The sequence below is a fragment of the Nerophis lumbriciformis genome, linkage group LG05, assembly GCF_033978685.3.
Source record: "Nerophis lumbriciformis linkage group LG05, RoL_Nlum_v2.1, whole genome shotgun sequence".
NCBI classification, from domain to species: Eukaryota; Metazoa; Chordata; class Actinopteri; order Syngnathiformes; family Syngnathidae; genus Nerophis; species Nerophis lumbriciformis.
Genome location: NC_084552.2, coordinates 51,979,844 through 52,007,440, shown reverse-complemented (window position 1 = coordinate 52,007,440; position 27,597 = coordinate 51,979,844). Strand labels below are relative to the sequence as shown.

The 27,597-nt window shown below is 40.3% G+C and overlaps 1 protein-coding gene across 8 annotated transcripts in view; it reads left to right on the top strand.

The window, feature by feature from the left end:
• magi2a (membrane associated guanylate kinase, WW and PDZ domain containing 2a) overlaps positions 1–27,597 on the top strand; it is a 261,445-nt gene that overhangs the window by 183,105 nt on the left and 50,743 nt on the right. For all 8 annotated transcript variants that reach the window (XM_061959605.1, XM_061959609.1, XM_061959603.1 and 5 more), the window contains exons 3-6: positions 16,289–16,408; positions 17,733–17,948; positions 20,540–20,744; positions 26,926–27,005. In XM_061959605.1, coding sequence (XP_061815589.1) covers positions 16,289–16,408; positions 17,733–17,948; positions 20,540–20,744; positions 26,926–27,005 — 621 coding nt within the window. The remainder of the gene's footprint in view (positions 1–16,288; positions 16,409–17,732; positions 17,949–20,539; positions 20,745–26,925; positions 27,006–27,597) is intronic.

Sequence of the window (27,597 nt, the reverse complement as noted above, 5' to 3'; positions counted from 1 at the left end):
TTAATGCATCCAGCAGGGCATCACAACAAAATTAGGCATAATAATGTGTTAATTCCACGACTGTATATATCGGTATCGGTTGATATCGGAATCGGTAATTAAGAGTTGGACATATCGGAATATCGGATATCGGCAAAAAAGCAATTTTCGGACATCTCTACAATGCAACATTTTTGTTAACGGAACTAATTTGTATAAGACAAGTATATCCTCCGAGAGGAAGCTCTTAAATTAGTTCTTTGAAAATTATTCCATCAAGTACACGTTTTATCTGGTATAAAAAGAACAACATTATACAAATTACAATTTTGCTAAGAGTAAAATGCAGTGTATGCAGTGTCATTTCAAACTACTACTTTTTGATCAAATAAAAGCAAAACTTGTTTTAAAATTATCTGTCATTTGTATTCATTGATTTCTTTTTTTTTTAGGCCATATCGCCGACGCTTAGTACAAACAGTAGCTGATCATGTAGAATTTACATTTGCGCAAGATTGGTTGATTAAAATGGCGGTCATCAAGCAAAACGTCCCTGTTGTGGCACGTCCATAAATCATTGACTGATTTTAAACTGGGAGGATATCTGTATTACATGTAGTGATGGGTAAATGACACCTCAGGGAGTGTGTGGCACAGTCACTAGATGCAGTGACGCTGCACTGATACTGTGTTGGTGTTCCTGTGTTGGCGACGAAAACCCATGCCGAACGCGCATGCTATTCCTCGGACTTATCCGTGAGCCGAAATAAGCTTCCTGATGAACACACTTTGGTGCATCGCAGTCAAATAACACAGCAGCTATATCAGTCACATGTCTTTTTTTTTTAAAGTGACACATACATTACATTGTTTGAGCCTTCACTGATTACATGTATGCAAGACCGTCTTCCAAAGCATTTTGACCACAACCATTTGGTGGCGCCATAAATCGCAGTCATGTGAAAATAGGAAGGGTATTAAGTTCCCTAGGCTGGTGCAGTTAGCATATCACTAGTAATAGGTAAATGGCGCCTCAGTGAGTGTTTTGTTTGGCACACTCACTAGCTGTATTGACACTGCACTGTTGATACTGTTTCATAATGGTGCTATCTGCTGGATTGAAAACATCACTACATTGGACCTGAAATTAAAATTAATAGCAAATATGTATTTATTTATAATGCAGATAGAAATACGAAACATGCAATTCTGGTCAATGAGCCTAATAGTAAACAGTAGAGATCGACTAACATGTTTTTTTCAGATTATTAGTAGTCAATAAGGCATACTTGCCAACCCTCCCGAATTTTCCGGGAGACTCCCGAATTTCAGTGCCTCTCCCGAAAATCTCCCGGGACAACCATTCTCCCGAATTTCTCCCGATTTCCAGCCGGACTTAAGGCACGCCCCTTCCAGGTCCGTGCGGACCTGAGTGAGGACATCCTGTCGTTGGCCAACCAAAAAGTAACCACAGAACACTAAAGCGTATAGTCTTCTGTGGTTACTTTTTGGTTGGCCAACGGTTTACGTTGTATTGCGCACCCTGACGTGTTTATTGTTTGTGCTCTGGCGCCATCTTTTGGATAAATAGAAGTTTCCTTCTATTTATCGTAGTGGACAGGACAAAAAAAAAATTAGAGTTGTGGGGGGTTTTCAACTTGAGTACTGTTAAGTCTTCTAGCCATCCATAGCATTTCTATTGGTGAATTTGTGGCATTTTGTGATGTTTAGACGGTATTTCACATACTTTGTGGATTGTAAATACAGTTGGATATTATTTAATAGATACGATGAAAGACAATTAAGCATTTAAAGTCAACTTGGTGTTTTAATTGTAGTAACGGGTCAGGAAGTAGCGGCGTTATGAGATAGCTTAGCCTCTGGTGTTAAAAAGTCACAAGGTCTCGGTATGAGATGATTACCGCTGGGTGCTGTGCCTTGATTATCCCTGCCTCTTTGACCCCCTGCTTCAAATCCCAGCTTGATCCAACGAGCAGCAGCACAGAAAAGGCTTCTCCTGACGTGCTGACTGGAGGTCATGGGGCAGGGCAGCAGACAGCCAACATGTAGATGAGCGAGGTAGCCATGACGGAGCGTGAGGCATGAATTAACGGGACAAACAGATTGTGTCATTGTGTGCTGGAGCCTCCAGCCGATGGATTAGGCTGACACAGCGGCACTATGGCGTCCCACCATGGACACCTAAAGTGCCATCCAAACAGATGACATCAGCTGTGCACGCTCTCTGTCTCGCATCCTCGTTGCGCTTCTTTCACCATCAGACCGCGGTCAATAAGAGAAGCTTTCCCGCCTGTGGCTTCTCTGAAATGTCCCCCGGGCTCGTCTCTTAGACGTCTTTTTGTCATCTAGAATCTTTCATCAAATTATCTATTTTTGTTGCAAAGCAAAAGGAGGAGCTGGAGGAGTTCTTTTCAAAGGAGCCTTCCACGTCTGTCTACAAAGAGCAACAGGAGACCTTATGCCACGGTAATAAAGATGTTGGCAATGACATTGGGGTATGTTTCTTATCTCACTGCTGGTGTGCGCCTTGCTTACTGCTACGTGGACATCTCCGTCTTTTATCGCATGTTGATTTGAAGTCATCGTGCAGTGTTTTGACTAATGTGAACTGACAAGCCACAAAGAACTATAGCAAAGGGAGTAGCATGTGAAATGTTAAAAAGCCCCAGAATTACATTTATAAAGTGGAAACATGAATGCAAAGGATGTTTGCTTAATTTAATGATAAGACTTGAGACATGAAAGTCTTTTAGGTGTTGTGTTCTTGCTGTTTTCACTCATTCAAGCAGGTTATGTGTGCGACCCTCACATTTTAAAAAGCGTATATGCAAATATAGTATAACAGTATATATTGTTTATATCCACTGAAAATGAGTTGACACAAAGAAAATATTGTCTATATATATATATATATATATATATATATATATACACGTGTGTGTATACTGTATATGTATATATATAGAGCTGCAACTAACAGCTAATTTGATAATCGATTAATCTGTCGATTATTACTTTGATTAATCGATTAATACACTATATTTCTATCTTTTCCAGTATTTTATTGAAAAAAAAACAGCATACTGGCACCATACTGGCACCATACTTATTTGATTATTGTTTCTCAGCTGTTTGTAAATGTTGCAGTTTATAAATAAAGGTTTATAAAAAAAAATAAAAGAAAAAGAAAAAAAAATTGCCTCTGCGCATGCGCATAGCATAGATCCAACGAATCGATGACTAAATTAATCGCCAACTATTTTTATAATCGATTTTAATCGATTAGTTGTTGCAGCCCTATATATATATATATATATATATATATATATATATATATATATATATATATATATATATATATATATCCAAAAGTTTGGACACACCTTCTCCTCATTCAATGTGTTTTCTTTATTTTCATGACTATTTACATTGTAGATTGTCACTGAAGGCATCAAAACTATGAATGAACACATGTGGAGGTATGTGCTTGACAAAAAAGGTGTAATAACTGAAAACATGTTTTATATTCTAATTTCTTCAAAATAGCCACCCTTTGCTCTGATTACTTTTTCGCACACTCTTGGCATTCTCTCGATGAGCTTCAAGCACACCTACAAAGTGAAAACCATTTCAGGGGACTACCTCTTGTTGCTCATCAAGAGAATGCCAAGAATTTTTTCAGTTATTTCACCTTTTTTTGTTCAGTACATAACTCCACATGTGTTCATAGTTTCAGTGACAATCTACAATAAAAATAAAGAAAATAATGAAAATGCATTGAATGAGAAGGTATGTCCAAACTTTTGGCCTGCACTGTATATACATATCAACACTAGTAATGTATCAAAGTACAGTAGTACCTCAACTTACAAGCTTATTTGGTTCTGTGACGGAGCTCTCAGTGAAATTAATTCAAAATAATTTAGTTTTACAGCACACGTTTTAACACGCAATGTCTTTTAAAGAGAAAACTTAACTTTTAGATATTAAATATTGCATGAAAACAATACAATAAAATGCACTACTAACAACTGCAGTAGTTTAATGAAGTCGTAAAAATAATAATTTACCATCAGTAGCTTCTCCATATTTTCATGGATCAATTACCGCTGGTTAGATATTGTTTTAACACACCTGCTTCAGTATGGTGCAGACTAGCAGTGACACGCTCGAATTGCTTCGCCAAGTTGGCAACACCTGCGATGAGGTGGTGACATGGTGTACCCCGCCTTCCGCCCGATTGTAGCTGAGATAAGCTCCAGCGCCCCCGCGACCCCAAAGGGAATAAGCGGTTGAAAATGGATGGATGGAAGTTGGCAACACACCTGGTCATGTTTTTGAGGATGTCTTTCTTAAATTCAATGGTCACCAACCTTTTCGAGCCCAAGATCCCTGGTCTCAGTCAAAAAACCAAAGCAAGATCTACCTCTGCGTCAACTATATATATATATATATATACATTATATATACATTTCTGACATGGACTTGTTTCTTCAGCATTGTCCACACGTTTAATTCAGGACTTTGGGAAGGCCATTCTAAAACCTTAATTCTAGCCAAATTTAGCCATTCCTTTACCACTTTTGACATGTGTTTGGGGTCATTGTCCTGTTGGAACACCCAACTGCACCCAAGACCCAACCTTCGGGCTGATGATTTTAGGTTAACCTGAAGAATTTGGAGGTAATCCTCCTTTTTCATTGCCCCATTTACTCTCTGTAAAGCACCAGTTCAATTGGCAGCAAAACAGGCCCAGAGCATAATACAAACACCACCATGCTTGACGTTAGGAATGCTGTTCCTGGGATTAAAGTCCTCACCTTTTCTCCTCCAAACATATTGCTGGGTATTGTGGCCAAACAGCTAATTTGTTGTTTCATCTGACCACAGAACTTTCCTCCAGAAGGTCTTATCTTTGTCCATGTGATGTCTGGTGTAGTAATATTAATGTTTATTTGCCAAGTTATTTATTTATTTTTTTAAATACAACTTGGTTAAAAGATCTCAGCGTGTGTAAGTACTTTTTAAGCATGTTTAACAATACCACGATTATAATGATAGCCATTGTAATTTTACTCACAATCACCGTGAAATAAAATGTTCATATTGTTACATTAGATCCCTACTACGGAGTGACTTTAGATTTTTGAGCACATCTTACGGTGTTCCAACTAATGGCTGATGCTTGTAACTCTAATTTTTACTAACAATTTAAAGCATAACAATTAGCCGAGAAACGGCTCTTACCTCAAAACGCTCTTATGTTGAGGCACTCTCAAGTTTAGGACGGAACCACTGTAATTGTGTCCTGCCTATAATCAAGTATTGTTGTGGTAGTGACATTGTCTGGGGCTGCAAGAGCACTGCCAACATTGGAAAAGCCACAGTTCATTCAGGAGGAACATAAATTTCATTATTTGTGTTTATTAAGTAAGAAACTGGACAGTTTTCAAAAATAATAAGGAGCCCAAACAGCATTCTTGGAAGGAAGGAAAAAAGAAAGGAAGGAAGGAAGGAAGACTGAATTAATCATGAATACTGTCCTCAAGAAGGGGGTTTGTCTTTTCATCTAATGTTTGACTCAGTTTTCCATGGCAACAGGTATCTTGATGATATTGTGGGGGTTGCTGCCTGCAAACATTTCGCACCCTTGTGTCATGGACTGTATTGTGTGAGACTTTTAACTGTGTTTATCCTATCCTATTTATACAGTATAATAGCAGAAACAGGATGGGGAAAACCAATATATTAATTTAACGAGTGTTTGTTTATGCTAGCAATAAGTGTAGTTATTAAAAAATAATAAATTCCTTCAGTTCGGGGAAGGGGGGGGGGGGGGTGTTATGCGCTGCTTCACAATGTGACAGTGAATCTTTGCCTCAATGAACCACAGCTATCCCGAGGTCAGAAGCACTCATGCAGCCCAGACCTTTTCTAGACAGTTCACAAGGAACACTGAATTTTGCTGGGCATTTATGTTGCCAGATATTCAATCAATAATGTCTGTGCTCATATTCAGTGGAGTGCAAATATATAGAAGCTGTACACTGACTAGCCTGAAGCACTTCTGAAGTTACTTTTTGTAGTATCAATTCTTGACTGCTTACAGTTGGAATGTGAGTTTTGGTGTTCAGAAGTGAAATGATGCTAGCGTGTCTATGCCCTCCTGGATTAATTATCTGCGAGGCCGCAGCAACCATCAGTGTCTCATGAAGGACGTTGTCATGATGCTTCACTTCCTGTCATCCTGCAATCCGTCACACATTACCAGCTGCCATTTAAGCACAAGAGTCACTCTGCCTGAACTTGACTGAACCTGAAATCTCATTAAGTGGAGTGAAAAAGATTTGGAAAATTTGCTCATCCTTGGTCAAGAACCAAGAGAGAGGTGACGCACCTGTGCTCTGCCACGGGGCGGAAAATGCGATTAGATTGCAAAGCATCGCTACTAACTTTCATCATCAGTTAAAGAGGCAGCCGCCTCCTTCGCTCTCCCTGCTGGCTGGATTTTACACGCACATAAATGATATACAATCACAGTTGATCAAGTCCCCGCTCCGCATCATCAGTCAGATCTGTGAATAAGCACATCGCCGCGCTCAAAGTGCAAAGGAAGCAGCTTTTGGTGGCAAAGCGCAGCCTACACGGGCGCGCGTTTGCCCACAGACAATGGCCGGGCGCTGAATGGCGAGCTAATCCATCCCACTAATGCAAGGGCATTAGGGCTGCCCCTCACTTCCTAATTGGCTAATGGTGAGATTATGTGGCGTACAATAGACCCTGCTGACACTTCTTGGACACTCAAAACAGAGGGCTTAGAGCGCAGGCAGAGGAGAAACCTTGTTTACACTTCTTTCTACTTTTTAGATGTTAAGCATTATAATATTAGTTTTGTATCGTAAATGGTTTTCATTAATAACAGGTTCCAAAAGGGCTGACAAATTCTACAAATCCCGTTTCCATTTGAGTTGGGAAATTGTGTTAGATGTAAATATAAACGGAATACAATGATTTGCAAATCCTTTTCAACCCATATTCAGTTGAATATGCTACAAAGACAACATATTTGATGTTCAAACTGATAAACATTATTTTTTTGCAAATAATCATTAACTTTAGAATTTGATGCCAGCAACACGTGACAAAGAAGTCGGGAAAGGTGGCAATAAACACTGATCAAGTTGAGGAATGCTCATCAAACACTTATTTGGAACATGCAACAGGTGAACAGGCAAATTGGGAACAGGTGGGTGCCATGAAACTGTGGACGTCGTGTCCTCCGGACCAAAGAGGAAAAGAACCATCCGGATTGTTAGAGGCGCAAAGTTGAAAAGCCAGCTTCTGTGATGGTATGGGGGTGTATTAGTGCCCAAGACATGGGTAACTTACACATCTGTGAAGGCGCCATTAATGCTGAAAGGTACATACAGGTTTTGGAGCAACATATGTTGCCATCCAAGAAACGTTACCATGGACGCCCCTGCTTATTTCAGCAAGACAATGCTAAGCCACGTGTTACATCAACGTGGCTTCATAGTAAAAGAGTGTGGGTACTAGACTGGCCTGCCTGTAGTCCAGACCTGTCTCCCATTGAAAATGTGTGGCGCATTATGAAGCCTAAAATACCACAATGGAGACCCCCGGACTGTTGAACAACTTAAGCTGTACATCAAGCAAGAATGGGAAAGAATTCCACCTGAGAAGCTTAAAAAATGTGTCTCCTCAGTTCCCAAACGTTTACTGAGTGTTGTTAAAAGGAAAGGCCATGTAACACAGTGGTGAACATGCCCTTTGCCAACTACTTTGGCACGTGTTGCAGCCTTGAAATTCTAAGTTAATTATTATTTGCAAAAAAGAAATAAAGTTTATGAGTTTGAACATCAAATATCTTGTCTTTGTAGTGCATTCAATTGAATATGGGTTGAAAAGGATTTGCAAATCATTGTATTCCGTTTATATTTACATCTAACACAATTTCCCAACTCATATGGAAACGGGGTTTGTAAACCAAATAATGAAAATCGAAGTAATTTGTTCCAAACACATAATACATTTTATATACATTATGTCAGGAAAAAACACAAGAGGCTATATCATCCCTACAAGCCTGTTTCGCAGGGAATTTTGCGATGTTACAATCATTTGTCAATTCAGCGTAATTTTTGCCCTTTTAATTTGTCTCTGAGCGCCACTCGAACTCGCACGTCAACTGTCAAACCAAAACTTTGTTTCTTGTTTAAACGAAGCAAGAACAACAACATGTAACCATATATCAACTCTTTATTTCTTAACCAGTACAATTGTCATCTTCCCGTGTAGCTCAACCCTACTTCTGATTCCTGTTTACAGCGTAAAGCCTTCTGGGTAATGTAGTCTATAAAAATTAGCAACACACTGGCATCCTCACTTCCTGGTTTACATATATGTATATATGTATTTAACCCTTATATGTATATGTATTTAATCTTTAGTGATCCGAGGTAAGACAATTAAGAAGAGATTCTCATTTGAAAAGCTGACCTGGCAAAGAGGCAACATTGTTGAAGTGTGATGATGATAATATAGCATCTTCTACCAACACAAATTGTGTTTTTTTCTGTAATTGTAATCAATTATTAATATTATTAGTTATAATTAATTGAAACATTATAGTAATTCGACAAGAAGCCCAGCATATGTGATTTTACTGCCATTTAGTGGCTACTTTTAAGTCTGTGCGGTATAAAATGAGGAAAAATATCAATGCATACAATTTTTGTTGAAATTTGTTAAAAAACAAGGAACACTTAAAACATTGATAACAAATTCATAAAAATATTAACAAATCATTGGGGAAAAATATAAGCCTTAAAACCTGGGGTCCCCAAACTACGGCCCGCGGGCCGGATCTGGCCCCCAGCATCCAAAATCCGGCCCACAGGAAGTCCCAAGTTAAAAAAAAAAAAAAAAGTTTTTTTTTTTTTTTTTAAATCTTTCCTTCTAATCCATTTTCTACCGCTTGTTACTCTTGGTGTCTCCTAGACGCTCAGGCAAATCATATTGTCTAAAAATGAATTTTCCCATCGATAACGTGACAATGTTAAATGTTGATGAACATCAATGTTAATTGATGTTAAATGACAAAACAGATTATAAAGACAATGTATATATATATATATATATATATATATATATATATATATATATATATATATATATATATATATATATACATATATACAGCCTGGCCCCCGGACACATTTTTTTTACCCAAAGTTTGGGGACCCCTGCTTAAAACGATGCAACTTTTGCCGCAACTTTCTGAAAAAGCTGTTGCAAATTTAAGCATTTTAAGTCACAATCACAAAAAGTCATCAAAATCGTGGAGGCGCTGATGTTTGATTGTGCTGTAATAAAAAAAAGTTCATGTTAACCACGGCAATAATTTTGTGGACATTTGGCAGTTTGCAGTACAGTATCCTACGAAACGTGAGGCGTACAAAAACCGAGTTACCACTGTAATGACAGGAACATTAAGAGTCAAAGATGCTGGATGTGACAGAAGTGGTCTGTCGTTTTCAAAGACCTACAGCAAAAACACTAATCACGGATCCTCTGTATCAGGGGTCGGGAACCTTTTTGGCTGACTGAGCCATGAAAGCCAAATATTTTCAAATGTATTTCCGTGAGAGCCATGTAATATTTTTTAATACTGAATACAACTAAATGCGTGCATTTTTAAGTAAGAGCAACATTTTTAGAGTATAATAAGTCTTTTATTATTTTTAATAACATTGTTATTCTGAATCTCACCAATAATAAATGAAATACTTCTTACCATTAATGTGACTCCTTGAACAGGTGCAGTAGAAAACGGATGGATGGATTAAAATGCATGAGAATGTTTTATATTTTGAACGTTATTTTTAACACTGTGATTACCAGCGGAATTATTCATTACTTATCGTGTTAAGCTATGTCAGCTAAGATTTATCTGAGAGCCAGATGCAGTTATCAAAAGAATCACAGGTTTCCTACACCTGCTCTATATGACAGGTGCACTCTGCTGGTTTAAGGAATTTAAGGACAAATGTGTATTTGACAAAAGTTCTCAGATGCTTTTAGGAATCTGCTATTAAGCCATTTTTTAACTGAATTAAATCGGTTTTGGCCAATGGGCCTAAGTCAGATATCCATGGTGTGTATACTTTAGTGTGTGTTCTAATGGGCCACACACACACATACAGTAAGATAAAGCGCTGCTTAACAGCCTTGACTGTTGGCCAAACAGCAGCGAGGCGTCACGTTTTAACGGCAGCATAAGCGAGGACGACCTGAGAGAGCGACGCCCTGCTTTTCTCTTGTGTACCATCTTGTTTTTCCTCTCCTTGAAGTTTTCTCTTGCCTGTCAGCCTCTGCGAATGCTTTGACTATAATAGGGAGAGATTGTCTCTTTTTAGTCGCTTTTTCATTCCCCCTGCAGTCACATGCAGTTCAAATCCTGGCCCGCTTGTTGTGTTTTTCTGCATTGTGATGCGCTAATGCGACGCTGAACTCCAAAGGTGGCACATTCAAAATAGTGCACTTTATTTACCGTGCAAAGGGCTCTGCGGATGTACTGGATAATGTGGCGGCAAACACTTTTTCTTTATTGGCGTCATATGTTCTTGGAAATGTAAAAGTTACACCATAAATCAATAAAAACAGTCTGTTGTCAGTAGCTATTTATTCAACAATATGTTTGCTATTGTGGTTGTAACTTACAGTGGAGCTTGTTCTTCCAAAACACGTTCAGTAATTGTCCTAATTATTTACACAAACCACATAGAAAATGAGACATTGATTGGAAGCAGGCAATACCGATACAAACACAGATAACCTCTTGCTTCTTAATAACTGTTTCACTTCCATATTGGAGCTTTGAGTACTGGCTGATGCGATATCATCATGAATCATACATACTAGGCTTGTACAGTATACCGGTATTGGTATAGTACCGCGATACTAATTAATCATATTCGGTACTATACCGCCTCTGAAAAGTACCGGTCCGCCAGTTGTCTTGTATGTTCACTATTTTATTTAAGGACAAACTTGCAATAAGAAACATGTGTTTAATGTACCGTAAGATTTTTTGTTAAAATAAAGCCAATAATGCAAATTCTCAGTGGCCTAGTGGTTAGAGTGTCCGCCCTGAGATCGGTAGGTTGCGAGTTCAAACCCCGGCCGAGTCATACCAAAGACTATAAAAATGGGACCCATTACCTCCCTGCTTGGCACTCAGCATCAAGGGTTGTAATTGGGGGTTAAATCACCAAAAATGATTCCCGGGCGCAGCACCGCTGCTGCCCACTGCTCCCCTCACCTCCCAGGGGGTGAACAAGGAGATGGGTCAAATGCAGAGGACAAATTTCACCACACTTAGTGTGTGTGTGACAATCATTGGTACTTTATCTTTAACTTTAACTTAACTATTGCCCTCATGTGAAGTTAGTACAAAGAAATACATCAGAAGGTTGCCTACAGCCACATCTTTTATTGTCACTGTATTTTCAATTAGTGACCCTGGCGATTATTTACTGAGAAGATGACTAAAAGAGACTGTAGTTAATTGATTAAAAAAAACCAAAAAAACTGGGACACGCACAAAACAAGCGTAGTTCACAGAATAAAAATCGGGCCAAACTCAAGAACCCACCTGAGTGACTTCAAGATTGCTGTAAAGTGAAGTGAAGTATATTTATATAGCGCTTTTCTCTAGTGACTCAAAGCGCTTTTACATAGTGAAACCCAATATCTAAGTTACATTTAAACCAGTGTGGGTGGCACTGGGAGCAGGTGGGTAAAGTGTCTTGCCCAAGGACACAACAGCAGTGACTAGGATGGCGGAAGCGGGGATCGCACCTGGAACCCTCAAGTTGCTGGCACGGCCACTCTACCAACCGCCCCAAAAGCTGACAGCAAAGATTCTGTGTTTAATAGGGCCGTATTGTATATACCGCAGTATTGCTGTTCCAAAGTCTTCACAACAATGCTGTGATGTGTGACGGTATCAAACAAAACCTTGGTGTGGCGTTTTTTCTGCCGCTTTAGCGTTGGCCGGGTCTGAAAATAAACTACATCCCCCAGAATCCTCTGCGCAGCAGTAGGGCAGTAGATAAGAGAAAAATTCCTCAAAATCTATCCATAACTATTTGAGTTATGTTGCTAACAAACACAAACAAACCCTGGCAAAAACATAACCTTTTTGGCGGAGGTCAGAAGGTCTGCGTTCCACAAAACAAAGCGTGCCACTTTTGTCGTAAGTGTTTCGAAGACGACACAGATCCAGCTGGTCACGTCGCACCGCACGGAGGGAAATCACCCAAAAAGACTGTACATTACGAGAAATAGGAGCAAACTGAAAAGCTACTTGATAAATCCTCAATCCAGCGATCCATTTTCTACCTCTTGTTTATCTCGATGTGGCGGGGGAGCTGGAGTCTACAGACAGCTGCTCTCGGGCGGAAGGCAAAGTACACTCTGGACAAATCGCCATCTTATAAACTGTCACCTAGAAAATATATTTGAAGCCAGAGAAGTTTTTGAGGTAATTACATTATTAAACGCAGTATTGTTAGTTAACTTTTCTGAGAAAAACATTTTCTATACTGATATAGAAATGTCCACTGTGGAGGACACTGCTTCTTAGAAAGTAAAAGTTGAAAGACACTAAAGTGAACATTATTATTTTACACTGGGTGTTTACATTGGCACTTTAAAGACACTCAACTTTATTAACTTGAAACAGTGGATGTTCCTGCACAATTATTTGCACTTAAAAATATGTCTTTAGCAATAAATATGACAACATTTTAGCATTATGTTTGTCTTCAATTACAGTAAGTGTATTCATCTGAAACATTACTGCCAGTCTTTTTCTTTTGACATATATCACAATATACCTACTCAGTGGCCTAGTGGTTAGAGTGTCCGCCCTGAGATCGGTAGGTTGTGAGTTCAAACCAAAGACTATAAAAATGGGACCCATTACCTACCTGCTTGGCACTCAGCATCAAGGGTTGGAATTGGGGGTTAAATCACCAAAAAATGATTCCCGGGCGTGGCCACCGCTGCTGCTCACTGCTCCCCTCACCTCCCATGGGGTGATCAAGGGTGATGGGTCGAATGCAGAGAATAATTTCGCCACACCTAGTGTGTGTGTGACAATCATTGGTACTGGTAACTTTAATTATCGTATTGTGGCTTCAATACCTTGATAATATTGTACCGTGAGATTTTAATACCGTTACATCCCTGGTGTTTAACCTTTAGTTCTCATTAGGACTTTTTGCTGTGTGCAAAATGATAAAGGAAGAAGATTTGAAGACTGCTCACTGCTACCTAACAAGTCGTGAGGTTTAAAAAGCCTGTCATGCAGCTTGAAGGGGGGCTCGAGTGTTATCACAGCCGGGGATTGTGTTAACAAGTCTAATTAGTGCACGTCAGCGAGTAAAAGTGTTTCTAAAGTGCCTCTGTTTAACATTGTAAAAACCTCGTCGCTGTGTTGATGGTCACGTCAAGTAACAGCAAAACTGAAAACAAGATTGGAAGGTCTGTGGAGGCAGGTCTAGTGGACCTTAAAGGAATCCAGTGTTTCTCAATTATTTTCTATCATGCCCCCCTAGAGGACAGGCATTTTTCCCCCTAAATTAAAATACTACTGAGAACCTGATCATATTATGCTGGCCAAGAAGTCATGTGATCGCTGGGGTTAGTTTTGTTGAGATGTAACAGTTATTGTACCGGTAACCATAATTATTATGGTATTATTATTATCACATCATTTTTTAATGTGCTCAAAAGTACAAACCTTGTTTCCATGAGTTGGGAAATTGTGTTAAATGTAAATATAAACGGAATACAATGATTTGCAAATCCTTTTCAACCCATATTCACTTGAATGCACTACAAAGACAACATATTTGATGTTCAAACTCATAAACTTTATTTTTTGCAAATAATAATTAACTTAGAATTTCATGGCTGCAACACGTGCCAAAGTAGTTGGGAAAGGGCATGTTCACCACTGTGTTACATCACCTTTTCTTTTAACAACACTCAATAAATGACTGGGAACTGAGGAAACTAATTGTTGAAGCTTTGAAAGTGGAATTCTTTCCCATTCTTGTTTTATGTAGAGCTTCAGTCATTCAACAGTCCGGGGTCTCCGCTGTCGTATTTTACGCTTCATAATGCGCCACACATTTTCGATGGGAGACAGGTCTGGACGGTAGGCGGGCCAGGAAAGTACCTGCACTCCTTTTTTACTAAGCCACGCTGATGTAACACATGCTGAATGTGGCTTGGCATTGTCTTTCTGAAATAAGCAGGGCGTCCATGAAAAAGACGGCGCTTAGATGGCAGCATATTTTGTTCCAAAACCTGTATGTACCTTTCAGCATTAATGGTGCCTTCACAGATGTGTAAGTTACCCATGCCTTGGGCACTAATGCACCCGCATACCATCACAGATGCTGGCTTTTGAACTTTGTGTCGATAACAGTCTGGATGGTTCGCTTCCCCTTTGGTCCGGATGACACGATGTCGAATATTTCCAAAAAGACCACAGAACACATTTACACTTTGCATGAGTCCATCTTAGATGATCTCGGGCCCAGATAAGCCCGCGGGGTTTCTGGATGTTGTTGATAAATGGCTTTCGCTTTGCATAGTAGAGCTTTAACTTGCACTTACAGATGTAGCGACGAACTGTATTTAGTGACAGTGGTTTTCTGAAGTGTTCCTGAGCCCATGTGGTGATATCCTTTAGAGATTGATGTCGGTTTTTGATACAGTTCCGTCTGAGGGATCGAAGGTCACAGTCATTCAATGTTGGTTTCCGGCCATGCCGCTTACGTGGAGTGATTTCTCCAGATTCTCTGAACCTTTTGATGATATTATGGACCGTAGATTTTGAAATCCCTACATTTCTTGCAATTGCACTTTGAGAAACGTTGTTCTTAAACTGTTTGACTATTTGCTCACGCAGTTGTGGACAAAGGGGTGTACCTCGCCCCATCCTTTCTTGTGAAAGACTGAGCATTTTTTGGGAAGCTGTTTTTATACCCAATCATGGCACCCACCTGTTCCCAATTAGCCTGCACACCTGTGGAATGTTCCAAATAAGTGTTTGATGAGCTTTTTTTTTTATTATTCTGCTGTAAATAGCTAAAAAAGATATGGGCAGATTTCGATGATACTCTCAGGAAGGGTCAGATATGAAATAAAGAACAAGTGATGAAATGTTGGGGGTGATCCGGATCTCAGTCTGGGTTCAAGATTTGTTTTAATTATTTTTTTAATGATCAAGAGAGAGAGAGAGGCTGTCTGAGGTCTGCACTTTCCAAGTGCTTTTCAAATTTTTCTTCGTACAAACGACTGTATGATTTGCTGGCACCAGCACAGACTTGTGTATCGTTCAAGCATGAGCGGAGACACTACTGTAATACTGAATGAAGTAATACTGAGGTCTACTGTAGTAATCCAAAGATATAGTCATCTTGTGATGTATGAAACAAAGAAATACATGATCAAAGATGATAACAGCATGATTCAATATGCATGGGTGACAGACACAGCATCTTTGTACTGTCAATTTCAGTGTTTCATATTGCATGATTGGCTATGGATGGAATATTATAACAGACGCGAAATAAGAGAAATTCCCCAGATGCTATTTACTAGATAAGCACAGCTGTCATTCTGACTGTAACGATATAACATCAATAAAACATCTCACACAAGCTTAGGAGAAGTCATTCATGTTTCTCCTACATCTTTTCAAGCATCACAAAACTCGATGCACCGAAAAACAACTGAAAGCAGAAGTGGCACTTTCAAATTAAATAATTCAAAATAAGAGTCTCCGCATTACTGTACCATGCTTAATTAAACATGGAGAATTCATAACAGGTATTTCCAAATATGTTATATCTGTGGCCGGCTGCCACAAATAAAATGAATGTATCGGAAACACTACTGTAAATTTTGGTTGTTTTGGTCCGCGCCCAAAATCCAGGCTTAGAAAAGTGTTTGGACGAGAAAGGCAGCAACATCTTCAATGCCATTGTAGTTTCCTTTAACTTTGACTCATATTGATGAAGCAATAAAGTTTGAACACTTTTTAGCGACCTCGTTTCACCTCAACCTCTGACCTAATGGATCAGCTTCCAGCGTAGTCAATCGTACAAACACACTTACTGTGCCAATAAAGTGTGTGCAGTGATGAGGTCTTCACGGGTCTTCTCCATTCACTTGTCACCTGCAGGCACGACCAGGCAGCCCAAGGAAGGAGAGGTCCCGGGGGTGGATTATAATTTTGTGACCGTTGAAAGGTTTCTGGAATTGGAAAAAAGCGGTGCCTTGCTTGAGAGCGGAACCTATGAAGGTAAGAATGGACTCAGGTCACGCTCGACAACCCGACTTATTGTGGATTGTGGTTATTTCTCCCTTTTTTTCTTTTTTTTTTCTTTTTTTGACGTTTGCGTGGTCAATCTGCCAAAGTCGCAGTCAGAGCGAGCGTCCATCACTTCACACATCCTCCATGCTTGAAAAATGTCATCACTCATGCAGACCACTCAGAGGACTATAAATCCTGAATGAAAAGACACACACACACACACACACACGCACAATCACACACGTCTTTGGAGCGTAATCAAAACAAACAGTACCTCTCCAGGATCTCTTGTGGTCACACTCCAAAAAAAATTCTCTTGGCCCCCCTCCAGCCCTCCGGGGACAACCCTGTCTTTATGACGATAACACAAACACAAACTCAGTCCATTGTGCTGTCAATGGCGCTCCTCAGGAAGTGATTAAAAAGTGCTGGTGGGACATTAAATTGGCATCCGAAAGTAGATCTTGCAAACTAATAGGTCCATTTTTTTTATGGTGAACAAACTGTGCCATAAAATACAAAAAGTTTATTTAGGATTTTTAATGCGCTAATCCATTTAAACTGTATGTGGACCAAAATGCTGACTCACATAAGCTTTTCTACACGGCGACATATGTTAAGATAGAGGATACATTTTGAAAATAATACTTTTTTTTTTTTAATATCTTGAATAAATTGCAGTTATTTTTCCACATATTTTAACCTCATTTAATATGCCTCAAAATGCCAAACAAAAGGCCTTTAAAGGGTGAAAAACAGAATGGACAGATGTGTCGCAAGTAAGTGGTGCTAAAGACAGCTGTGAGAAAATAAAGTAAGTAAGTAAATGTTATTTATATAGCATTTTCTCACAGAGAGAGCTCACAAAGTGCTTTGCATGGTTAAAATACAAACAAGCAATAAGAACAAGTATATAGTATGATAGTACAGAGTCGTTGAAAATAAAATACTACATATGTTAAGAAAAATAATTCATATACAAAATAATTTAAATGGAGTATTACATTATTATTAAATATTATTAATACAACCTTTTTTTATTGCAGTAGCAATAAATCAAAACAAACGTTCTTACTAGTTCAAAACAGCCCTGCACGAGCCTTACCTCTTTATTTGTTGATTATTAGCAGAACAGAAAACCACTACTGAGCATTCACTTTTACATCCTGTCTCTTCAGCAGCCCGTTTCGGCAGCACAGCGTCACAATAAACAGCACAATAAATACAATTTCAGTATCCATTCCCATTTATTAGTACATGTCAAAGCAGATACTGTAGTAGGTATTTATTCCTGTGCCCCTCCTTGTTCCAGATAACTTTTACGGCACCCCCAAGCCTCCCGCCGAGCCCAGCACTCCGCTGCTAAATGTAACGGACCAGCTGCTGCCGGGCGCCAGACCCAGCTCCGAGGGCAAGCGCAAGCGGAACAAGTCGGTCAGCAACATGGAGAAAGCCAGCATTGAGCCGCCAGAGGACGAGGAGGAGGAGAGGCCTGTTGTCAACGGCAACGGCGTCGCCCTCACCCCAGGTCAGACCCGACAGGTGGCGGCGTAGAAGAGGTCAAAGTGCTTGGTTTAGTGACAGCTCGGCTCGTCGGGGGTCATAAACCGAGGTCATGACATGCAGGAGCCTCTCGAGTGGTTGCCTGGCAAAAATGACAAGGGCCGATTAACAGTTTTAATTGGTTACTCATATATCCAAATGTGAATGCAGTTTAATGACATTACATGCAGTGTTTCTGACAAGACTGTTATCTATCTGTGGCACTGAATTGGGATGACATCATCGCCTGATATGCATGATTGGTCAAGGTCACATGTTAACGGACGCATAATAATGAATTCTCCCCCTCACATCTGCGGTAATAGAAAGAATATTGCAACATAACCTGAAGCAGAAGTGACACCTTCAAAGTAAAAACGTTTCAAAATAAGTAAGTAAATAATGGGGACTTTTAAACAGGTAGCCCAAAATCTTTGTGTGGTGGTCCAAACGGCTGTATGGGAAACACTGATTAGTGTGTAGTTTGCAAACTTCTCATATCCTGCAGGAAATCACTGCCTAAGAGCACAAGTAGTGTTCATTGAGAAAAGGGGACGATGAGTCTCAGGAGTCGGAGCGGGTCTTCTAGTACCTGGAGGGTTTCTCCATTAAACCACTGCTGTGGTGTCTTTGGAGCGCCCACTCAATGATGCTTTAATTTATAGGGGTGTCTTAAATTGGTGTTTTATCAGCTTGAATGTAAAATGTCCGATACAAGCAGTCCTGCAGCGTGTTTATTTTTTCAAAGCTGGACAGCCAGTTAATATTTGAATGTCCTCCAATAAGTTCACAAGATTGGTCTTTGCTTCTATTTTAGTCATTTACAGAAGGTAAACATTGTAGGCTATAGGCTACTAGGAGCTAGCAACTACACAACAGAAAAGCACACAATAACACACATGCTAGACATATGTAACAAGAGTCCTTAATTGAACAATATTGCTGTCTAAAAAGGCACATTTGTCAATACAAACAAGTATCAAATAATTATAGTTACATATTACTTACACATACAAAGTCTCCAAGGCAGAAGCGTTTTAGAACGTATTCAGAAACAAACGTGTCCGCAGCATTCAACTTACTGTGTCAGGAGCTTAACTTAATGAATCATTGTGGCAACCAGGTATACCCAAAAACAATTACCACTCCAATTTAACTTAAAGACAGCATAAGTCCATTCCAGGCCAGTAAAAATAAATAGTTTATTAATTTCATACTTACCGTTGTTCTCTGTATGACCAATTTCACTGATTTCTAACATGACTCGCCACATATTCTTGCTGATATGGGTTATACTTTTCTACTTACAAAGTAGTCAAAGCGCTTTTGAGTACCTTTTCCACATTCACCCATTCATACACATATTCACACACTGATGGCGGGAGCTGCCATGCAAGGCGCTAACCATGACCCATCAGGAGCAAGGGTGAAGTGTCTTGCTCAAGGACACAACTGACGTGAAGAGGTTGGTAGAAGATGGGGATTGAACCAGGAACCCTCAGGTTGCTGACACGACCACTCTCCCAACCGCACCACGCCGTCCCCCAATATATATTAATTGATAGCCAATCAATGTTGGTATCGACCTGTACTCAAAGCTCCATGGTGTTGTATCAGAAGTGAAAACGTCTCTGCCCATTGCTCCTGTGCATGTTCTACATACTCAGATTTCTTTTCTTTTTTTTTTAAAGCATCACATGATCACATGAAGATCATAAAAGAAGCATTATGACTTAGATTTTCTGATTCCCAAGCCAATACCCCGCTCGGGTCGTGTGACCGTCTAAGCTGGTTTTATGCCCTCAAGACGTCCAAATCTCTCTCTCTCTCTCTGGCTCTCTCTCTCACACAGCAAGGGGTTATCAGCAGTCCTGGCAGCAGGACGTCTCTGCGTCTGGTCGCGACAACTTGTCTTACGCCTTTTGTTTCGTTGACTTATTATGCAAGTGTTGAACTATTATCAGGGAGGATGAGGTTTTGGTTTTACCACAAGGAGCTCAAACAAGGTAGGCTTTCATTGATGGTACTATGATGTTGTAAATATGGCCCAGAAGTATGAGCAACGACCTAAGGTGACGCTCATTTACTGTACGCACATGTAAGAACATCTTGACAGCGTAAGCTGATTTCTTCACGGGAACCCGGTTTATGTCATTGGGGATTACAAAAACCCGATTTCCCTGGGATAATCAGGATTCCCGAGTATGCGGATAACAGCAAACTTTCTGCCATTTGTGCAGGTAACTTAAGCTTTTTTTAAATCAGCTCTGAACACCTTTTCTGTGAGACACATACGCTCTTACAGCCAACCCTCATTGCCCTCGCTCTCACGCGCACTCTTTATTCCATCATGTTTCCTCTGAGACACTCCCACAAGTCGAAGTAGGCCACGACAGCCTGCTTGTCTTCCAATCTCTATTGTCTCTCACTCTTGTTAACCTCCTCCTTTCCTCCGTCTGTCCCCTGAGCGACGGCTTCCTCGCGCCTTTTTCTGATCATTCCCCGTCGCCTCCGCTCAGGTCTTGATACTCCCATCTACGTCATGTCAGCCGTCACCTCCGTTTTCTCTCCCTGCAGAGGCAAGCGAACATGAGGACAAGAGTACTCTGGGGGATGCTTTGCCCCCGCCCTGCAACATGGCCGACGTCCCCACCGAGGCGCCCAATGACCCGACACAGTCTCCGAAAATACTCCCCAATTTGGAGGCCAATGACGAGTTGGGGCCGTTGCCGGACAACTGGGAGATGGCATACACAGAGAAAGGAGAAGTCTACTTCATAGAGTGAGTGTCTCCAAAATGTCCTAAAGCTTTATAGAAGGCAGGTCGCTAACTGGAAGCAGGTGATAATTAGAGAGAGTCAAACGATTAATTTTTTTAATTAAATTATTGTCAGGTTTGAATTTTGATTAATCGGGATTAATTGCAGTAAATAACTTCATTGCAAACATTTTTAAAGGACCACAATATATTGATGCAAATGCAAATTTGTTGGCAGAATGTCATACAGCAGGGCTCAGCAACCCAAAATGTTGAAAGAGCCATATTGGACCAAAAAAATAAAAAATAAAAATCTGTCTGGAGCCGTTAAAAATTAAAAGCCTTCTATAAGGGATATAATTAAGTCAACACATTATTTAAATAATAATAATGGATTAGATTTTATATCGCGCTTTTTTATTATTAGATACTCAAAGCGCTCACAGAGAAGTGGGAACCCATCATTCATTCACACCTGGCGGTGGTAAGCTACATTTGTAGCCACAGCTGCCCTGGGCTAGACTGACTGAAGCGAGGCTGCCAGTTTGTGCCTGCGGCCCCTCCGACCACAACCTATCATTCATTCATCAGTGTGAGCGGCACCGGGGGCAAGGGTGAAGTGTCCTGCCCAAGGACACAACGGCAGCAATTTGGATGTCAAGAGGCGGGGAGCGAACCTGCAACCCTCAGGTTTCTGGCACGGGCGCTCTACCCACTACGCCATACCGCCCATGTCTATATTAGCTATATTAACCTACTATCAAAATGACTATTTGTCGCAGGCTGACACAAATCTTCGTTGACAGAAATGTAATATATATTCTACACATTTTTTCAACATTAGAAAACATTAGTAAAAGGCAGGCTTCTCAGGGGGTGAGATAACTCCTCTAAATTACTGTCTGAGAATGGCCAGAGGTATAGATGTGTGTGTCCAAGTTAAAGAGAACAGCAGGCTGTCTTCTTCTAATAGATGTATTACAATCTTTGCAAGCTGGATTACGTTTGCTGTGGTCTGGAACAAAATGGCACACAAACAACTATCAGAAATGCAGCCAATATTACATACAGATAAGGGGTCATGAGACATGGAAATATAAATTAAATACACAGAGGACATAAGTAAAGGAAATTAAATTAGCTTAAATATACCTACAAGTGAGGCATAATGATGCAATATGTACATAAAGCTAGCCTAAATAGCATGTTAGCATCGATTAGCTTGCAGTCATGCACTGACCAAATATGCTTGTTAAGCACTCCAACAAGTCAATAACATCAACAAAGTTGACCTTTTGTGCATTCATGCACAGCATAAAAAGTTTGGTGGACAAAATGAGACAAAGAAGGAGTGGCATAAAATATGTCTTTCTGTGGCAGCGTCGGAGAAAGTTGCACATGTAAACAAACTACGGTGAGTTCAAGGACTGCCAAAATTAGTAGGACAAAACGGCGCTTGCCAAATACTCTCATCAGAGAATCATGTTTAACATAAACAGTGGTATTTCTAACAATTAGGAAGGTTTGTGTCATGTTTGTCCTCCAACCATATTAAAACAAAAATATATTTTCCCCCCATCTTTTTCTATTTTCATACATTTTTGAAAAAGCTCCAGGGAGCCACTAGGGCGTCGCTAAAGAGCCGCATGTAGCTCTAGAGCCGCTGGTTGCAGAACCCCGTCATACAGGAACATTTTTTTTAAATGTTTTACTTGAATACACGTCATTCATTTGCTCAAAACTTGTTAACAGTATCATCATGTCCCATTGGGGTGTATTTTGAAGTGAAATTTGTCACAGACCACACTATTTGGAGTCCTGGTCCTCACTTGGGATGGAAATGTTGTTTACATTTTAATCGATACTTCTACTAAATGTTTTGGGTTTTTTTAATATATAGCTGGTGGTATAACGGTGCCCAAACCAGTACTTCAAAGATTGCCCTCTTTTTTTATGGAATGTTGTAACATTCAAAGTTGAGCAGACTAGTAATTTAAGTACTTCAATAATATAAATTGAATAACAAAGTAATACATTCAGAAATAATCAATTAAATCTATACGGGACGGTATAGCTCGGTTGGTAGAGTGGCCGTGCCAGCAACTTGAGGGTTGCAGGTTCGATCCCCGCTTCCGCTATCCTAGTCACTGCCGTTGTGTCCTTGGGCAAGACACTTTACCCAACTGCTCCCAGTGCCACCCACACTGGTTTAAATGTAACTTAGATATTGGGTTTCACAATGTAAAGCGCTTTGAGTCACTTGAGAAAAAGCGCTATATAAATATAATTCACTTCACTTCACTTCACTACAGCAAATCGACATAATTATTACAGCAATATAGAACGTAAACAATATGTAAAAAACAATTTGAGCTGCAATGTTTAATACTCTTAATAATTTTGGGTATTTCTGAATGCAACCTTTCCCGTCGTAACTGTCATTGGTGCATAACGAGGAAGTACTGTGTTGTTGTGGCTACTGGCTTAGCGCAGCGGTGCCAGTGGTGTTATGAGGGCTGCTATTGGCATGTTAAGGTCGGCAATAAAGTTGAAAAAAGGAGTGTCAGACTCTGTGTGCTTCCGTCGAGACGCTACATTACTTTCCAGACCTTATTTGAACAATATCACCTTCGAGCAGTTGTTGCAGGTGGCTGAGTCTGCATTCATTTAGCATCGACCGGTACAAGGCACCGACGACTTCTTCTTTTTTTGGTTTGGTTACTGCTATCATGTAAATTAGCACCGGGGCCATTATGGATCCGGGTTTAGGTTCACGATCCCTATTCCTCACTTATATTTGCACTGACAATTGCACTGACCTGATCATTGATCGTAAAACAATCCACACTACCTGTCAGGTAACCATCCGTGGTTAAGGTAAAGGACCATGTGCGGCCATCCATCCATTTTCTACCGCTTATTCCCTTCGGGGTCGCGGGGGGCGCTGGAGCCTATCTCAGCTACAATCGGGCGGAAGGCGGGGTACACCCTGGACAAGTCGCCACCTCATCGCAGGGCCAACACAGATAGACAGACAACATTCCCACTCACATTCACACACTAGGGCCAATTTTGTGTTGCCTATCAGCCTATCCCCAGGTGCATGTTTTTGGAGGTGGGAGGAAGCCGGAGTACCCGGAGGGAACCCACGCAGTCACGGGGAGGACATGCAAACTCCACACAGAAAGATCCCGAGGCCGGGATTGAACTCACGACTACTCAGGACCTCCGTATTGTGAGGCAGACGCACTAACCCCTCATTCAACGTGCTGCCATGTGCGGCCAAATATGTTAATTTAGTGAATAATCTGCGGTTATACACATTTACGTTTTGTGATTAATTGCATGTGTTAACTCGTTAAATTCGTGATAGTTCATCAGTGGATCTGAAATTGAAAAGTAAATTATTGCTCTCGTTCAAGGTTCAATAATTTATTGTCATTATTATCTCTTGGACCACATGGACATGTGTGGTACCGTTTTGTAAATAGTTATTTTAAATACATAACACATTATGTTAACAATCAACTACTGCTTGCAGCAATGAAGCCTTTGCCCACGTGACATCATACATGGCACTCTATTGGCTAATGGTGGCCTAATCACAGAGCACTATTTTCTCTGTCCTGCCAACTGATTGGCTCAACCACATCGATCCTCCTCTTTGCTTCAGCTCGTATACTGAGTGTTTGGTCTGCCTGTTTGTTTGTTTTTTTACATTTGTATTTATTTTAATTCCTATAATGTCATCCAAGCATTCTGCGCCTTCTAATGCTTGTGGCACAGAACCTCAGCCTCAGAGGAAGCTGCTTACCATTGGAGAAAAGGTGAATCTTCTCAATGCTATGCTAAAAGAAAATAGTTAAGCTATGAGTTAGTATCTACTAGCCGCCCTTACAAGATCAATGACTCTTAAGTTCGCTACCCCTAGAAGTAGCAAAATAATATCAGGACGACGGCAACAGTGTCTTTTACAAAGACTGCACCAACAACTCTCTAAATGTTGTTACTCGGAACAAGACACGTCTGACGTCATCGCCATCGTGCGGCTAAATCTTTAGCGTATCATTTGTGAGTACCAATATTTTATATGCTAAAATTACATGAGTGTGTGTGAAACGTTTATAACAGCATGTGGAGGGTTGCGCACAATTCATCATATAACAAATAGCTTAGAGGAAAATTGACCTATCCGTAATGTAACTTCCGCAATATTCAAAGGAACACTGTATAGCGCTTCACTTTTTCCACATGTTGTTATGCTACAGCATTATTCCAAAATGGAATAAATACATTTTTGTCCTCAAAATTCTACACACAATAATGACAATGGGTTTTTTTTAGATTTTTTGCAAATGTATAAAAAATAAATTAAATTATATGTACAGTACATCCGGAAAGTATTTACAGCGTTACACTTTTTCCACATTTTGTTATCTTACAGCATTATTCCAAGATGGAATCAAGTTGTTTTTGTCCTCAACATTCTACACAAAATACCCCATAACAATAATGTGAATACCTTGTTTTAGAATTTTTTGCAAATGTATTAAAAATTAGAAATGAAGAAATCCCATGTAGATAAATGATCACAGCTTTTGCTCTATACCAGGGGTGTCAAACTCAAATACAGAGTGGGCCAAAATTTAAAACTGTACAAAGCCGCGGGCCAAGGTTGAACAAATTAAACTTTTAATAGGGACCCAAACAAATTTTGCATTGAATATTGAACAAGCAAGGCTTATATAACTTTATAGTGACATGCAAAATCGAGTGTCAAATAATAATAATAATAATTAAAAAAATATCAATGGCATATCAAATACAATTTAAATAATAATTGAATGCTTCTTTTCTATTTGCAGCCTTCTGAGGTAAATATCAACATTAACTTTTTCCACAAGCTAATAAATTTGAAAACAAAATAACAATGAATAAACCAACCATTAAGGACTTTAAACTGCTCAGTTTGCAACACACTGATCTAATCTGATGTGCCCAAGCCAGATACCTGGCATCTTTTCTTGGATGCTAGTTCATTAATGTCTGGGCTCAAGCTTTGAGCTGAGGCAACCTTCATTATCGAACGAAGGTGTTCATCAGTCATTATATCTCGTAGTCCACCCGGACAATGCCTTAAAAGGCACTGCCTTTAACGTCCTCTACGAGCTGTCGTCACGTCCGCTTTTCATCCATTCTAACAACGTGCCGGCCCAGTCACAAGATATGTGCGGCTTCTGTACGCACACATACGTGAATGCAACGCATACTTTATCAACAGCGATACAGGTTACACTGAGGGTATCCGTATAAACAAGTTTGACACTGTTAGAAATATACGCCACACTGTGAATCCACACCAAACAAGAATGACAAACAAATTTCGGGAGAACATCCGCACCGGAACACAACATAAACACAACAGAACAAATATCCAGACGTGATGATTTTCGGGAGGGGTACTGAAATCTGGGAGTCTCCCGGGAGGGTTGGCAAGTATGAGAATTAGCGGTGAATGCGGTGTTACTGCGGCACCGCCGCTGTATATAATCGGCAGGCCAACTCTAGTGTTAATTTGATATTGCCTCAAGGGCCAAGTGAAATTACAATTTTGGCCCGCGGGTCAGAGTTTGACACCCATGCTCTATACTTTATTGATGCACCTTTTGCAGCAATTACAGCCTCAAGTCTTTTTGAAAACGATGCCGCAAGCTTGGCACACCTATCTTTGGGCAGTTTGGCCCATTCCTCTTTGCAGCACCTCTCACGCTTCATCGGACTGAATGGGAAGTGTCAGTCCCATCCTATCCTATCCTTCAGATAAGGATGCTGGATGCTTGTGACTTTTACATTTTACTACTGAATGAGAAAGTGTCTCCAAGCCTTTGACTGGTACTGTGTATAAATATGCTTTTCCTAGTTTGTATCATTATCTGCTCCCTGCTAATGGGATACAGCAAGCTAATTAAAAGTATCGATCGCCATTGAGGGTAATTTTTTTTTTAAATCGTGCACTCTCTCTCACAGCATTCCAGACGCTCAATTAACAATTCGCCAACCTTCCCGCCAACCTTCTCTCTCTCTCTCTCTCTCTCTCTCTCTCTTTCTCTTTTACTCTACTCCAGCCTCCATCTCTCTCTCTCTCTCTCTCTCTCGCCCTTTCCTTTACTCACTGAGCTCTGTTTGTTTGTCGTCTACTTCGCAGCCACAACACCAAGACCACGTCGTGGTTGGACCCAAGGCTCGCCAAGAGGGCCAAGCCGCCCGAGGAGTGCAAAGAGGATGGTGAGTGTGTTGGAAGTTGTTGGGTTTTTCTCACACAATGTATACACCTTGCCTGTCTGATGGATTTATTGATGCTCACTTGCTCGCTTTTGTGCAGTTTGTAGTGCATGAGAGACATTGTGGATGTTGAAGACTTCTCTTTATGTACTTGCAGTCCAGTTAGATCACTGCGTTCAAAGAATTCTTTATCCTCCACGGGAGTGAAGCGGCGTGTCCTTCAGCCGCCCACACACGCACATGCGCACGCGCACAAAACCACACATGTCTCTTTTACCCTTTCTATACGTCAGTAACAGTGACTGGTGGAATTTTTTGTGGTGTGTTCACAAACATAAGGATAGAGTTTCTCCAGAGCTAAATTTAACAAACTTATCAAGTGCACAGAGGGGTCACAACGATCTAATTACTGCCAGAGGTTTTTTGTTGTCCTTGTGCTGCTACCAAGGACCCACAGAACACACATGGATTATTAGCTTGACCTCCACCAAGGCCCGACTATTCTAATTCCTATTGGTGCAATTGATAGACACTAAACACACACACAAACACAAATATACCAGTTTTAAGATTGTGTTATCATTGAGAATGAAAG